The sequence below is a fragment of the Cyprinodon variegatus genome, unplaced genomic scaffold (assembly GCF_000732505.1).
Source record: "Cyprinodon variegatus isolate N-32 unplaced genomic scaffold, C_variegatus-1.0 Scaffold385, whole genome shotgun sequence".
Taxonomy (NCBI): domain Eukaryota; kingdom Metazoa; phylum Chordata; class Actinopteri; order Cyprinodontiformes; family Cyprinodontidae; genus Cyprinodon; species Cyprinodon variegatus.
In genome coordinates this window covers 125,752-142,854 of record NW_015150838.1, presented here as the reverse complement: position 1 = coordinate 142,854, position 17,103 = coordinate 125,752, and the positions used below count along the sequence as shown (strand labels likewise).

The 17,103-nt window shown below is 39.3% G+C and overlaps 2 protein-coding genes across 2 annotated transcripts; one reads left to right on the top strand and one right to left on the bottom strand.

Annotated features, from left to right (window-relative positions):
• The first annotated feature begins 275 nt into the window (after nt 1–275).
• Nucleotides 276–8,340, top strand: cfl1 (cofilin 1 (non-muscle)). The gene is made up of 4 exons (XM_015387100.1): nt 276–363; nt 4,667–4,977; nt 5,056–5,132; nt 7,418–8,340. The coding sequence occupies exons 1-4, from the start codon at nt 361–363 to the stop codon at nt 7,528–7,530; spliced, it is 504 nt and encodes a 167-aa protein (XP_015242586.1). The 5' UTR covers nt 276–360; the 3' UTR covers nt 7,531–8,340.
• A 3,441-nt stretch (nt 8,341–11,781) lies between these two features.
• Nucleotides 11,782–14,555, bottom strand: LOC107092544 (serine protease 23-like). The gene is made up of 2 exons (XM_015387075.1): nt 14,306–14,555; nt 11,782–12,963 (listed from the first exon to the last, which is right to left on the bottom strand). Exon 2 carries the CDS (start codon nt 12,950–12,952, stop codon nt 11,807–11,809), a length of 1,146 nt encoding a protein of 381 aa, XP_015242561.1. The 5' UTR covers nt 12,953–12,963; nt 14,306–14,555; the 3' UTR covers nt 11,782–11,806.
• Nucleotides 14,556–17,103: the final 2,548 nt, after the last annotated feature.

Genomic DNA, 17,103 nt, shown 5'->3' with positions numbered 1-17,103 from the left:
ATGCAAGGTTATATAATGTAAAAAAAAAAAAAATTACTTGAAATTAATTTTCTGCTCAGGTCTATAAGTGATTCAATTTCCATTGAAGAAAATGGGAATTCTCATAATGCCATTAAAAAGTGACACGCATATAATATTTTTTTATTATAGACAGCTATAAATAAATAAAAATTAATACATTCTGTCAGTATAATAAACATCACAGATCAAACTGCAGACAAAGCTATGCGCTCGCGCGCCGTGCACGCCCCCAGCCAGCTGAGGACGCGCTTCTATGCGCGCTCCCGCCGCCTATAAAGTCCATTCGTCCATCGTTCCATTCAATTTCTTCCAGACACTCAACGATTCCCAGCTACAACAATGGTAGGCTTTTCACCGTGGCTTTATTCACGTTTTAACATAGCGTCGCTGCTCTAGTTGTATATCGTTAAGTGTTCAGGTGTGGTTGATTTTTATTTTTACGATATTTCAGTTTGCCCATGTTTTGTTGATTTATCAGTAAACAAGTCAGAACAGTTAGCTGCTGCAGCAGCTACGGTTAGCATCTAAAGAGCTAAGCTATCTAGTTTTAGCTAGGGATGATTTTCCCTTAACAAGGCAACATTTATTACGAATACATCTTCTTCACGGCACAACCAGCGCAGTATTAATTTCCCCCCCTCACAGGATGGTCTATAATGGAGGCAGATAAACTAGCAACTCTCGTAAAACAACTGGCGCCATTTCGTCTGTCTTGGGTGGTTTCGCAGGGAATTGTCTGAGGTAACGTTCGCGGCGTTGCCATGGCGCTGCGCTGCATCGTGTTTCAGTTATTTCACGCGCCTCGCTGGCAGGTGCAGAGGCGCCTCATAGATTTTACAGCGGTGTTAGCTGAAGCTAGCTGTCGGTATGACTGGCGCTAGCTGAGATTTTCCTCCCTCTTTGTCTTTCCACTGAGTCTCCACTCTCACTATCTGTCACGCTTGGACCGTAGAGCAACCAATTTGATCATTTTGATTTTAAAATAGATTTATTTCGCGTGTTTGTAAAAATACTTAACCAATAAAATACATAAATTTGGTCGGTTTTGCCTTATTTAGCAAGCTAGCGCTCGTGGCTGTGTTCATGGCCCCACCCTGAATTTGGTGCAAAGACCATTTTGTCTCCTGCCGTTTTATAATGGCACTGTAAAAATCCCATGCTATTTTTTTTCTCTCTCTCCAGGTGCCTGTTTTTCTCCAGCTCTCCAAATTTCCTTCTTAAATGTTGCACTAAAAAAAAAGAGAGTTGCGTACCAATAGTTTTTGGAAAGCTGGATGCGCTGTTAGCAGAGGCTAAAAGCATCTTGTTTTTGTAGCTGCGCATCCTGCTTCCAGCCTTAAGGCCCATCGCATCATTTCACTGACCGACATGATTATGTCTGTTTATGCAGTGGAGCATCTGAGGCTAAAGATGGGGCTGAGTATTCCCCCCCTTTATCCCTTACTGGTGCATGGATGATGTTGATATGTAGTACATACTTTATTACATCCTAGGAATATTACACAGGCCTAAAAATAAGGAGTTATGGCCTTTTTCTATTTTTAGGTGGAAAAATGACGTTATGGAAAACCTGACATTCATTTCCTTGCTTAAAATCTGATTGTTTCCCCTCTAAATGTATTATATTTTCAGAATTATGTCCTATTATTTGCTGTTTAGGCACGTTTAGTTTTTCACTAACCAATAACTTTTTTTAGATATTGGCCTGTTTTCCACTTGACTGTGGTCCTTGATCAGAGAGCCACTGAAATAAAACAATATCGACAGCCCCCCTTCCACATGCACATTAATTATATAAATTAGAGCTGAAACAATTATTGGATTAATCAATTATTGAAATAATCGACAACTAATTTAGTTATCGATTAATCGTTAACTGGAGTATAGAGACTCTAAAAGTTGCCGTTAGCTGAGAGAGCAATGCATTTAGAGCAGTAATTGTATTAAAAATTGTAAAACAATATATAAACATTTAGTATTTTTGAAAAAAAACAAAGTTTTTCGTCCATCAATATGCTCTATTCAGCCTCCCCAGCAAAAACGTTTTTGTTTCGCCTGGCTTAATTTAGTAAAAAATCTGCTTTAACGAACCTTTGTCTATCAGATTATTACTTTATCAGTCGAAAAAATGATCACCAAATGAATCGATTTCCCAAATAATTTTTAGTTGAAGCCCTAATACAAATGGATCAAAACACATTGGTTTACTTGATTACTGTGTTGCAGAAATTTGGATGATTTTTGCAACATGCATGTACTTATGGATTTTTGACCAACTGGGGCAGATGGGTAAAGTGTTTTTTTTTTTTTTTTTTTTTTTGACAGGGACGGTACAATTAAACATTGCAACCAAACAGGTGGCCGATGTCCAAGTACATAAGGCTTGTAGCCATGGGCTTATTTGCAGCCTTTGTCCCTGGTTAGGCTTTTAAAAGGTGTTAGCATTAAGGGGGAGGGAGGTTAGTAACGACACACAAATGCATAAAAACACAAAAAAACAAAACAAGAGAAGTTAAAACAAAAATGTACAGTACAAGCCAGTTTAGTGCTCACACTCTTGATTTTAATGATCATATCTGACAACTGGTGAATGAGGTCTTTACAGAACAAGACTGTTGGTATTGAACATTGCATTGTGTAATAACATTATAAATACTTGAGATTAGATAAAGTATGTGGTGAAGATGTGTAGGGGGACCTTTTTTTTCCCCTCATCATCTGTCTCCCTGCTGTCTACCAACAGCTGAGCAATGTTCTGTTGCTATGAAGCACATAAGAAAATGCTGGAAACTGACAAGGCAACAAAGGGAGAGAAAAAGGAAACTAAAAAATAACCCCATGGGAAAGGTGTGATTAACATGTTGTTTTCTTAGCCCCCTTATGGTGTTCAGTAAATGCTTTCCTAAAAAGAGGCATAGCTACACAAGAATCATGTAACAAATTTTCAGAAAAAAACTCCGTTATTAACTTGAGGCTTTCAGATGTCTGTTGGTTAATGATTCCTCCTGTTATCTCAGACAGCCGTTTAACACACTGAGCAAACACAGGGGTATGCTTGTCCTCTTTTCCCGTCTTTCCTGGCCTACTTCCTCTTCATTGTGTTTTTTTTTTCACAGATGTGTTGGTAGATGATGGGTTTTATGCCTGAGACAGCGTTTTTTTTTTCTTTTTTCTTTTTTTTCTTCTAGATAAAGTGGTCTAAACAGAGTCAGAAGACTTGAGTGAATTCATGGGCCATTTGTGACTTGGCAATGTGACTTAATTTGAATTCTGTTCTCAAACAGAGGTTTTATTGTTTGATTCTGCTTGGTTTTTTTAGACTGAGCTCCACACTGGAATGCTTAATTCCTGACTGCAGCCTCACCCACATGGTCATCTTTATTGCGGGAATGTATAACTCCTGTCACAAAGGAGTTTATGCAATGTTTTATACCTGCTGGTCTAATGAGTCACACACTCAAGACACACCCATCACTTTATTGAGGAGCGAGAGAAGATGGATTTTGTACCTGCAGGATTTGCCATATTTATGTGTTAAATTATCCCCTTTAGCAGACGTTTGTTTATTATTGATTGAGTCACCTTTATTACACTTTGGATCGTTTTCAGGTTGCTTCTTCTAAGTCAGTTCTATCTAAGCCCGTTAACGGCTTGTCACGACCACACCTTTGGCGCTTCAGTCCATCTTATCAGTCGCTGCCATTGGAAGAGTTCTTGCTGTGTGATGAGTCACATGCTGCCCTCTCAGGTTCCTCAGCTCCATTGTTTCTGCGATCAGTAGACTTAAGTAGTCACAGCTGGCATATGTAAAACTAAAGCAGCTGTTTTTTTTTTTTACTTGTCACAAAATCAGTCTCAAGCCTCTTGCATTCAAAAGATTAAGAAATAGTTTTATATGACTGGATTATATCGTCACCAAACCCTCCCATAGTCCCTGCAGTCAGAATAGTATTTAAACCATACCATTTGTAAAATTTTATAAAATCTTTTTAGGCTTCTAAATGCCTGACAAAGGTTTCTTGTTTTCTTTTTAATTGTAATCCTAGTTTTAATTCAGGGGGATTTTTATTTTATTAGTGAAAGTATTTATATCTTTTTGATTTTTGTAAAATTCATTTAAAATCATAGATCAGAAATAAATTGCAAAATGCAGGTTCTTTAATTTGGATTTAATTCTAGTTTTAAAAAATGAGTGAGCAATTATACCCTGGCCATGCATCAAAGCAGATATACTTAGATTTTTTTACTTGAGGACAAATTTGGCCGGTTTTCTATTTTTTACAACCTGAGAATTGGTCAAATGTGTCCATTTTACTAGCAATAGTGTACATAACTTTTTTAAATACCAGTTTCTAATTATCTTTTGAAGTCCAACCTGCCAATGTTGAGTCCTTTTATCGTATTTTTCTCTCCAAGACTAGATGACATTAACAAATAAAAACTGCTGCGTATCAATAATCTTGCTAGTAAGTCTGACTCAAATTTTACCATTATTGAAATGTTTGGCTTTGTTTCCGTCTTTTGTTGGGGAGGGGGTGTATGTGTCCCCCTGATTTACAAAAACATGAATTAGATGAGGTAACCCTTATTTAGCTGTAAATATGTTTCCTATTGGCCCCTGTCTAAAGGTTTGCTTTTTATCCAGGCCTCCGGTGTGAAAGTCACAGATGAAGTCATCGCTATCTTCAATGACATGAAGGTCCGTAAGGCTCAGGCTAACGAGGAGGAGAAAAGGAAGAGGAAGAAGGCTGTTCTGTTCTGCCTGAGCAAAGACCTGAAGAACATAGTGCTGGATGAGGGGAAAGAGATCCTGCTGGGTGACATTGGAAACACCGTCAAAGACCCATACCAGGAATTTGTGAAGATGCTGCCCCCAGACGACTGCCGTTATGCCCTGTACGACGCCACCTACGAGACCAAAGAAACAAAGAAAGAGGACTTGGTCTTTATGTTCTGGTGAGGATCAGTGTTATTGTACAAGCGGCTTAATTCTCTAATTGGAGGTGGATTTAAGCTTCAATATTTCTCTTCCAGGGCACCGGACAGTGCTCCTCTGAAGAGCAAGATGATCTATGCAAGCTCAAAAGATGCTATTAAGAGGAAATTTGAAGGTGAGTATTTGGGTGGCATAAATGTATCCATTCAAAATCTGTTGAAGGGGTGAGGCAGATTTATTTCTGTAGTGCTGCAGGACTTTTTGTGAGGTTTGTTAAACTCTGCGCCTGTTTTGATGGTCTCTGTTTGAAAAGTGTGATGGGTTAGTATGTGATTCTAAATTCGTGGTGGGATTGGAGCGTGCGTTTGATTTACTTTGGAAACAGGAAGTTGGGGTGACGCAATGTCTGAGGTGTTCCAGTGTCCTGCCTGTGGAGGCCTGAATGTTCCATTTTATGTACATGGCGACTGTTCTGTAGTACTTTAATTTCAATTGAGTTTATTTATATAACGCTAATTCACAAACTGTGTCATCTCAAGACACTTTACAGTTCACCAGATCATATAGTCAAATTGATTCAAAGTTTTCTATCTAATGATAACCAGTTGATTGAATTGACTCGAATGCAATCCCTTGAATGCATTTAAAATGTGTTGAAACATATAACGTAAAGAGAAGTAGACATAAGACTGACTAAATGTCACATAAATAAGAATTTCGAGCTTGAAGTTATCAAAATAAGAATGTTTATTGACTTTTAATGTGAGCAGCAGCCATCATTAATCCAGGAGTCTGGTATGGGTATCTTGCCCAAACTTTTGGACTCGAAATTCCAACTTCGAGGAAAAATTTCAGTTAACATTTCCTACTCAGAGTTTTGACATTCTGATTTTGAGAAACCCATCTACTGCGTCTGTGGCAGACATGTTTGAAAAGGCAAGAAAGTTTTCCATTGATTCTGCCAAAGCGAAGGGGATAACAGAAATATATCTGTGGTAAATAAATATTTTGATAACCGATTTATTGAAATGCCATGAGTTTATAAATGAGTTTTTCAGGGCGTTAGTACACAGCCAAAAATACTAAGCCCCTAATATTTGGTATTTTTTAATTCAGTGCTTTGGTTTTCTACCTTAGCTTCCTATATATTTATTTATTTATTTATTTATTTTTGGTTTTGGAAAACAATTTAATTTCAGTGCATCCCTATGAAACAACCGTCCTAGGTAATAAAACGCAATAAAATGGATCACCTGTTAACATTCTGGTGGCTGAAGCTAGCAGCTGCTTAAGTTTTGACTGGATCCATATTTAGATTTTGATATGCATGAAGGCCTGATCCGGTCTCTCCTAGTAAGAGTGCACCATATTGGAATTTTACTTGGAGACACCATGTAGCTTCCTCCTTCCTGTCCTGTGCAATCATCGGTTTCTGAAACTATTAGAAAACATCAACACACATAGCAATGCTTTTACTTCAGCATCTCCTCTCTAACAATTATGCATTTGTTGGATGCATGTAGATTAGATCTGTAAACTGGCACACAAAGAATTGTACACTCGCCTGGTAAGTCAGTGAATACTACTGGTGGATGGTGTGCAGTATTTCAGTTTTAAGCTACAGTTGGAGCCAATCAACTAGTTATTAGATGGACTGGTGTATTTGTTAGCAGGCGAATTCAAAATGTCATAATTCCTCACCCCCACATACTCCATCAGCGCACGTACGTCGTGTGGAGTACTTGTCTTTCATGTTAATCGATGAGAAATGTTCCACATCCACCACTCCTCTTTCGCATGTCACCGTCCGTGTATGTCTTCTCTGTCCGTCGCCGTCAAAATACGGAGCCAGGGCTTTTTTTGCGCCGCTCCGGTCCGGCCAGGTCAAGATCTGCAATTGCAATCACATCGCACAGGAAAAAGAACGATAAGATCCTCTTTGTCAAATTAAAATATTGTAACGACAGATCGGTAACTACAAATTAGAGCATAATTCTGATATATTCCCAAAACCTAAGAGCGTTGAATGAAATGATTGGATGCAAACCATTGGTACTTCATTGTAACAGGAAGCAGATTTCTTATCTCCATCAAATTATTTATTTTATACTAAGAGGCTTAAAAGTTAAAAATTAAATCCATGTAAAACTTCTACGAGCCCATCTTACAACTTCAAAAGCAACTTCTTTTTTTAGGCATGGATGAAGAGATGCTGATTTTGGAAGTAGAGAACATAGTTTATACAAACCAGTTATTCCTGTTCAAAAATCCACAACAAGAGGAAAATATTTGGGCAGAAACTGCACACATGCTGGATGCTGGATTTTTTTATATGCCGGGGCGGTAATGGAGGATGTGGGATTTTGGGGTTAGAATGTGCCATTCTTCTTTATTACAACTGAGCAGGTGTCCCTCCCCTATGTTTGACTAATCTCTATTCTTTTACTTTGTTTATTTCAGGCATTAAGCACGAGTGGCAGGTGAACGGTTTGGAAGACCTCAAAGACCGACACACTCTGGCAGAGAAGCTCGGCGGCTCATCAGTAGTCACCCTGGAAGGATCTCCTATATAAATATGACTCTCCTCTGCTCCGGCTTCAATCGAAGCCTCTCAGACACATCTGTTGGGTTTAGCTGTTCATTCCAGTCTGGTGTGGAGAAATGGGTATAAGCAAAGCCAGCATCATTCGTGGGACATTCGGGGAGGGATACAGTGGGTGGGCTATTGGGTTAAACTGACAAATGAAAATAAAAACAGGCAGACTGTTGTTCAAGTTCATGCAGCATAAGGATTAAGAACAAAACACACCTAGATACAAACGATGGATGAAGAAATTTAAATGCACTTATTCACATTTAAGGACAGGGTTTTGTTCTTTTCAGGTTCCACTTGAGATACTCCAGACAGATGACAACCTTTTTAGTTTTTTCAACCATCAAATCATAAAGTGCTCCCACTACATACCTGTTTTTTGTTTGCCAAACTTCCAGTTAAGTTTTGAGTGTAGTTGAGGTTAGGTATAGTATGAACTAATTCATCTTGTTTGCACAAGACGTATGAAAACCTCTGGGGGGGGGGGGCACGGTTAAATATATTGTTTGTTTTTTGTTGTTGTTTGAACATGCAATTCCGAAAAACTTGAGTGATTCCTTTTTATTTCCTGTTGTGTCTGAGAACTTGGCATTTGTTGTAGTAAACATAACATTCCTTGTACTTGTTAAAACAAAGATTTCCTGGTTTTAAAAACTTCCGGTGTTGATGATGGTCTGATGGGGAGCGATGTGTAAAAGAAGGACGAGCAGTCTGTGTTTGAGACTGAAAAATGAAGGGTGGATGTTTTGTATCGTCTCCTTATCTCTAATAAAAAGCACTAAACTACTCACTACTTGTCTTTTTAAGCTCTAGATTCAGGGGTCATGTTTTATTTTTTTGTCTTGGTGGAATCATTGGGTATACAATAAAAAGTACTTCAATGTGCAGCAAGTGTCCCATCAACAGGGTTTCTATGTTCGTGGGTATAAATAGTTTTCTGGGTAAGCTATTTATATAAAAAGAGCATCCAATCATTAAACCACCTATTGTCCAGCTGTTTATCAATCCCTCATTATTTCTCCATCCATCCATTCTAATTCACCCATACCAGGGCTGGACTGGATCCAAAAAAAAGGCATTTTCTTTGGTGGCTGCCGCCCTGATTAGCTAGCTATTTCATGGAAGAAGGCAGCATAGCGGAGGGTTCAAAACCAAATATGTTTATTTAGTCCAACATGAGCTCATTCAGGTATTGTAAAAACCAAAATAGAAAATATATATCTAAACCCTTTTAATTTATCATTTGGTAAATAGATATAAGTATATTAAATATAACGGCTTTGAGCTGGCCCACAAATAGATGCAATACTGTATTTCCCTGCATCTACTTCACCATCAGTCTGTTTCTTTGTGCAGCAGTTTGTAAGTGAGGCTTTCAGCTCTGCAACAGCATTTGCACAAGATGGGAGACATTCAACCATGGTATTTCTTCAACCTCTACTTTGTAAATAATGCATCCTTGGACATGATGGATCATGATCTCTCAGCTGTAGATATGCTGCTGCTACAGCAAACTACACCACAGATGACTGCCTCCAAAGTAAAATGCCTCTTTAAAGAGGCAGAGGATTGATGTTAGTCACAGGAATACTTCTAATAGTTTATCAAAACATCAGTCCCTGTTTGATCAGTGGTTTCGTCCACCACCAGCTTCAGGTGTTATGCTCCAACAGCCAGTGATGAGGCTGAATATGGAAAAATCTGAGATTTATTGAAGTTAGCGTTTAATATAACGGGAGAGGTGCCAGCACACTTCCCTGTAGAACTGCTATACTGCAAAATGTCCTCACATTCTGCAGGAAGCCAGTAAATCAGTGTCCACTGGGACAGCGCCATAGCTGCTCCCAGGTTCGTCTACCTCAAGTCAGACTGGTAGGAAAACTGATGCTGATCCAAGGAATACATCAGCAAGAGGATTCACGTCCAACTTCTTAAAGCTCTTTAGAAGATCTGAGGTCAGACTGCTGCATCAAGAAACTAAATCTGATCTTTAACATTAGGGCTGATTGTGTCTAATTATTCTTTTAAAATGTGGTAACCCTGCAGAGGGCAGCATTCTTTAAAACTCACCAATGGTCAGGGTTTATAGTGGAGACAGGGGCGGATCTAGAAAAATATTTATGGGGTGGCGAGAGGGGGGCAGGAATTTTTGAGGGGTGGCAACATATGGTATTTGTTTACACTGAATTTAATCACAGTTATCACAGTTTGGTGATAATAGTATGTACAGTACTAGTGTTTCATGTGAAGCAGTTCATATTAGAAATACATCATACAATGTGATCTCACTTAATAGGAGATAGAAGAATGATAACACTACTTCTAGAGGGGCCTTATCACAGGAAAGTTATTAAGGTAAGACACAGGTGCTGAGTCGCAGATGTGAGAGATTGACTGTCAGAGAGGCAGCTTTGCAGCATTTGCACAAGAAGAAACTATAGAAAGAAAAAGTTTCCCATCATAGATCTATGGACTGAGCTGTACTATAGTGAGCAGAACTACACAGTAGAAATAAAAGGGTCAAGGCACCCAAACAAGGTACTGGACATCTATGTATTGTTTACTCTGAAAACACATTTACCCATTTGTTCCTCAGTAACTTGACATACAGCAGTTAAGGCAACATGAAAGGGACATTTCATACATGTAAATATGCTGTAGATAGAGCTGCTGTATCAACAAATCAACAAAAGGCAGGTACTGTATGTTACAGCAAAATCTCCACAAATCTGAAAAGAAGCAACATAAAAATACATTTTGCTTCCTGTAAAAGTACAAAACATTTTGTGATTAGGTTCATACAGGTCATTTCTGGATAGTTTCATACTATATATACAAAAAAAAAAGAAACAACAACACTGCTTCGTGTTAAACAGGATTTAAACCAGTATCACATTTTTAACTTTACTTTTAACACTTCTGGTTTTATTAAAGGAAATATCAGATTTTCTCAGGTGCCAAAACAAAATGTAACAGCTCTGTAAAGGCTCACCAGAGAGCATAACATAAAGTTGACATGACTATAACAGCTGAATGCAGTGATTTCCATATTGCTCAGCAAAACGCATCACAACCTTATTTAGATCCAATGCCTTTGTGCGTTTTGATTTGAGTACAACCAGACTGATAGTGTCTTTTCTGTCATAGTTGACCGCAAATATGTCTTTATGAGCCTGAGACGTCAGGCCTAACTAACATCATAGATAGAGAAATAACGTTCTGCAACCTTATTTTTATCATCTGTAAATCAGCATTGCAGCTATGCGAGCAACATTGTGCTTTCATTATGATTTAATTTCTCGATAGATAGTTAATCAGTTTTTACCTGTTCCGTCCCGTGTCTCCTCTCCCCATCACCCCTGGCTCCCTCGCTTTGCCCCATTCGGTTTTCAAAACAATCAGTCTCAGTCGCTCTCGCGTCATCTCGTGCTGCATTCACTGCAGTCCGACATTGGAAATTAGCGGTCGCAATTCTCAAATTATCCATAATAATAATAATTTATAAGCCTCGCCACCCCTACAGCCAACTGGGGTGGCAGCAGGGGTGGCAAGGCTGTCATTTAGGGTGGCATTTGCCACCCTATGCCACCCCAGTATATCCACCTATGAGTGGAGAGCTGCATATCATGACCACAGGAGGGCAGCCTAACACTGCCTTTAAAAAGATGACTCCACACAAACACTTAAATCTCTGTTTATTAAAATATATCAAGCATTTCTCCAAAAAATAAAATTAACATTCTGTCTCCTCTCAACTATGAGAGGTCTATAGTTCCATCTGAAATCTTAAAAGCAGGTCTATTGTTTATTTACATTTTCAGTTGTTTGCAGGAGGGAGAGCAATGAGTTTTAGTATGAATGGAGTTTTGCCAAAATCACCAAAGATGAAAGAGCTGGGGAGATAATAATTTAGCCTCAGTAGATTACAATAATGATCAGTAGGGCTGCTCCTACTGATGCATGAGAAGAAAGTGGATTTCCCTTACTGAGATTAATTTAATGGAGGGTTTAAAAGAAAAGGAAAAACAGCTATGATGATCTCACTGACATATTTATTTAACGGGCGCAGAGGTTACAGGGAGCCAATTAAATACAGGAGGGGGAAAAATGTGAAGAGTTTTTGTATTTTTTACTGGTTTAAAGAACAGAGCCCTTAAAGGAAATAAGTTCTGTGTCCTGCAGATGTTTGCAGATGTAAGGAATAGAGAAATTTTACCCAGTATGTTGTTGTAATAAGTTTGTGCACCTTTTTTTTTTTAGTCCGGGCTGCAGTCTAGGCGGTTTCCGTGCACCCAGTAACAGATCTGGGCAAACTTCAGGGGTGTGATGCGAACAGCTACGTTGTAATCCCTGTTCTCACCATCTATCTCCAGCCACTGATGTCCAGAGAAAATCCCAATCACCTTCCTTTCCCAACGCTCCAAAGTGTTGTCCCATACCCGTCCGTACACACCAGAGCCGCTGGCTCCAGGTCGGGCGTCGCAGTGCTGGTATATTAGGTCGCTGGACTCCTCCTCCACAGGACAGAACCTGTACACCAGCTCCCCAGGGCGGTCGCTGTCAAACCCAGAGAAGTGGATGCGATTTCCTGCAAGGTCATCTGAAGAGGGAGCAACAGAGAGCCGCATGAAGGGACGGCGGTGAGGCCAGCGCAGCTCCAGGAGAGCGTAGTCAAAGTCCATGCTGACCTCCTGAGGGCCCTGGATCCAACCCTTTGGTACCCGGGTACGTTTCACCCGAACCCAGCGGACCGGAGGCTTCTTGTTGGGGGTCAGTCCAGCTTTGGTGCCATTGATAGACGGAGGGATCAGGAATCCCACCCTGAGCTTTTTCGCTCCATGAACATAATCCTTCCCATCATGCACACAGTGAGCAGCAGTCAGGACATGTCGCTGAGACACCAGGACACCCGTACAGCCAGTAGAGATGCGCACAGCGGTGGAGAAGGGATAATCCATCAGGAAGTCGTCACCTTGGATGTTAAAACGACCATCTGCTCCATAAATCTGCCTCTTCATCCGTCTGTGTTTTATTCTCTTTCTTCTCCAGGAAGGCAAATGAGTCGGGTGAAGAGCATCAACAATATCATCCTCCACCTCCACCGTGGTGAGGGTCCGGAAGCCGTCTGCGTACAGCGTCTCAAAGGCCAGTTTGTCCGTCAGCTGCTCCTTCTTCTCCTGCTCGCCTCTGTGGAAGCAACTGGAGTTGCAGTGTGTGGTGAAGTCCAGCCGGGCTTCTGCACTGAAACGGGACGGGGTCAGAGGTGTCGGGGCATGGGGGACCAGGGTGGGCACGTGCATAGGTGGATGGTAAGGAGGCTGGAGGAGAGACAGGGTAAGGGGGGCGAAGTGCTGGAGGAGCAGAAGTAGGTGAGTTGAGATGGTGATCTCACGTAGCATCATTGTGGAAAACTCTGAAGAGAGAGAAACATATGAGGGAACTCGCTCTGTAACCACTGTAAATAACAGCAGAAACAAACCCTATGTTAAAAAAAAAAAAAAAAAAAGAGTTAATGAGCTGGTTGTTTAAGGAGAATATAAGCATCTAAGCATATAAAAGAAAAGTTCAGTGGAAGGAAAAAGTGTGTGCATGTGTGTGTGTGTGTTGGGTCTATAAAAAACATTTATGATTCAGACAATCAGTCCTCTAACAGACTATAATTTATCATTTTATGCCTTTCTTTACTGAAAATTATTCATCATTGCAAGATGAAAAAAAAAGTTCGACTGATATATATACTCAGCAAAGAACTGCATTCTCAGTTTATTGTTAATCTCCATAAATAGGTGCAGCGCCTGCATTTGAACGTTGCAATCCAAGCCTGAACTCTGAGTCCCGAGACAACAATGACCCTTTTGTCCCTACCATATAGCTTACAAAGATAATAGGATTTCATCCAGATGGAGGCAAACAAGTGTTTTAATGTGTGTTTGGCTCAACGAGTAATGAACAAATTCCAGAGGAAAGTCTGTAATAAAGACCTGAGCAGGCATTCAGAGGTAAAAGGGTGCTATTCATTAACAGTGAGGCTTTCAGCGCACAAAAGGAGACACTGGATCCGCTCTCCAGAGTGTGGATCCCTGGGCTCTCATGGCTTTACTGCAGCAGAAAGGTAAAAAGCAGCAAGTTGAGGCAGGGCGGCAACCCTGATCATTACTTCCTAAACAAGACAGGGTGGGGCACGTCCACACACCTATGAGCTGCCCCACACAACCCTCAAAACAAGGCAAGAAAGATTTCCCTTCAGTTTTCAGCCATGTTAGCTGAGAATTAAATATGTAAATAGAAATATATATATACACATAACTCCTCACCTATACAATAGTGGTAGAGATGGTGTTAGATTTAGGTTGTAGTTAAGGAGAAAGTTAAAAACTGTTTAAAACTAGAGCAGGTGTCTTTGAACTCACAGGAAAGAGGTATTCATTAGACTTTTATAAAATATTTTAGGAATAGGTTACTTCTGATAAATCTGATCTGATCTGTACCACAGAAACTGTAGTTAAAGATGGAAAAAACATCTAGTTAATAATACTAAAGCTGTATTTACTATCTTGAGAAGAAGCTCAGTTTGTCTATTAATGCAAAATAAACAAACTATTACAACCAAACCATATGAATGTATCTGTTTTTTGTATATTTTCATTCCCCCTTTTTAATATGTGAGATTTTAGTCAACATTCGACCATTCACTGACATTTGAGCAGAAACTTTTTGGTGATATTTTAAGAAAAAGGTTGAATTTGGATCCTTACCTCCTGATCAGAGGCTGCTGCTCCGCGTTTAGATCCCAGTCAGGTTTCCTTCCCCATCAGGATCATTTCTCCAGGGCTCCCTCATTATCTCAGGTAGCTCCCCCTCCTCTTTTATATCATCTCTCTTTCTTTCTCTGAAAGATAACTCTTCCTTTCTCTTTTGTGTGCAAATAAAGCGCCAGGTGTGCAGTGAATAAGCGCAGCTCCGCTTCTGGCTGCACAGCTCAATCACACAGAGGCGCATCTAAACGCTCTGCTCTGACCACCAGTGAGTTTCACCCCTTACACAGACCCTCCCCATGGTCCTAGCGCCCATGGTTACACTCAGCCTGCATACTTCTACCTGCTGAGAGAAAGCAGTGGGAAAAACTAACCTTATTTCCAACCAACTTTGATGAAATATTTCATCCAAACTACAGGGCTACCAATCATCTACTAGGAATATTAGAATATCTGGCATTTTATTTCTAAAGCAAAAAAACAACAACACGAAAGCTGACCAAACTGCTGTACAGAACACGTAGTTATAGATATATAAACATAAAATACACTATAAACTAAACAAAAGAAAAAAAGGACTATATTTGAAGACCAGAAACAGAAAACTTGTGTTTTCAAATGTAATTTAAAAGCATTTAAAGATGGAGGGGGCATGATTACCAGTGGTAGTTTCAGGAGCCAGAACCACAAAAGCTACGTCTCCTATGAGTTTATAATGAGACACTGGGACAGAGAGAAGCAGCTGGTTTGCTGATCTAAAACATGCAAACTACAAGGCATGTAGGGATGGAGCAGTTCAGCTAAATAGAAAGAGGTCAGCCCATTTGACACTTAAAGCAAAGGACATTTTTAATAATAAAAAAAATGGATTGGAAACAAAACTTAACGGGAATTCAGTGGAGGGATAGCAAAACCAGAGTTGTATCCATGCTTTTTTACCATTTAAAACCAAAATTTCAAGATGACTTGTAGACAAGATGATAATTCTTTTGGATGACTGGATTTAAAAATGCCTGACCTGTCTTCTTTTAATTAAAACTAAGAAAATGCAGACCTACTATATCCTGATGTGATTTAGAGAATCAAGCAAAGGTTGAACAAAACCTTTATGTTTTAAAGAAAAATCAACTTGGCTGTCATCGGCATTGAAATGAAATGCCAGAAGACGCTTCCTAAAAATACCATGGCAATATATAGAAAGCAATCAGAAGAGGACCAAGAGGCTGAAACAGAGGTTCAATTGTCCAACATGACTCCTGTTAGTGAGGTGTGCTGGTCCACTGCGTCAAAAGCAGCTGTCAAATCCAAAATCAACACTACAACACTAACAGAATCCACTACCAAAAAAAATCATTAAAAACTCTTAAAAGAGCAGATTCAGTGCTATGATACATTTTAAATCTACTTTGAAACATTTCCAAGATTATTTCCATCTAAATATACCCACAGCTCATACAATGATTATTTAGCAAGTAAATAAATTAAAAGTTAGTCTGCACTTTATGAATTTGTATGTTTCAGATCAGATTTGAATATGAATGTCTTTTTCTGTCCCTGGTTGAATTAAGGAACTCTTTTTCTTTTTATCAGTTTTCTTTAAAAATCTAAAAGATCTAACCTAAACATGACAATATTTCAATAATTATAGCGCCTAACAAAAAACAAAATGCTTTACAGTAATATTTCAACCACAGCTGACTTCAATACATCTGTAATTGATCTTCAACAGAGTCATTTTCAAAGTAACAACAAAGAATATTAAATATTTTGGATGAAAATGCTTTATGCTTTATTAGATTTAAGCCTAAATCTTTTAATCATATTAGAAGGTTTTGATCTTCATTTTTACCATAAACTGATTATTAGACAGACTTAGACTTTTGTGCATTATTTTTATTCAACCAAGAAGTTCACTAGGGGAATTAAATGAGATCATTCAACCAATAATGAAATAATCAGGAGCCTCAGCTTTGGAAATAAAATATATATATTTTATGGAGATGGGATCCAGGCCTAAGGAAGGAAGGCCCATGGGGAATCACCCTAATCTTTAAACCCCACCTCAAGATTATCTGCCTTATTGCACCAAAAGCATTAATATCACCACAAGTCACATAAAATCTTTAGGGAGATCTAAATGTTCTTTTGCCTCTCAGGCTGCCAGGTGACTCAACGACAAACAGTCTCTGAAATCAGTACATTTATCTTTGCTAATTTCAACACAGATCCACACTTTTAAGCTCTCAACCATTTATCGTTTGAAATGCACCTTTACTTACTTAGACACCAACCTCAAAAGCTAGTGTTTCACCTTTGCACGCCTCACTAACAGATTATATGTGTTTGTGATAACAGGCCTTTGGCATTCGCTTTGGTAGCCAACAGCTACACCCAAGCAAGAAAAATCTTGTTTCTGGCATGACTGCACTCCAATTATCATCCCTGCCAGGCGCTCTGATAAATTAAAGTGAAAAACCAACTGTAACAGCTGAACAGAGCCTACAGGCAGATGAGTGCTGGGGCACGTTTCCTGCAACACTCACTTCATCCGCTGACCTCTAGTCACCTGAGGTCAGATGGTCCATACCTCTGCAGAATTTAGGCAGTGATGTCTGGTAACTGTTCTCAGTCAGATCAGCAGAGGTGAGTAGAAAGCAAAAAATGCCTACTCAAAACATTAATTAACATGAATTCAATATAAAGCAGTTTAATTCACAATAAAATACAACGCATGGTACAGTAAAAAATACTCCTAGAAGTATTCAAGCAAATGTAACAAGGGGCTACCCAGCAGGGAG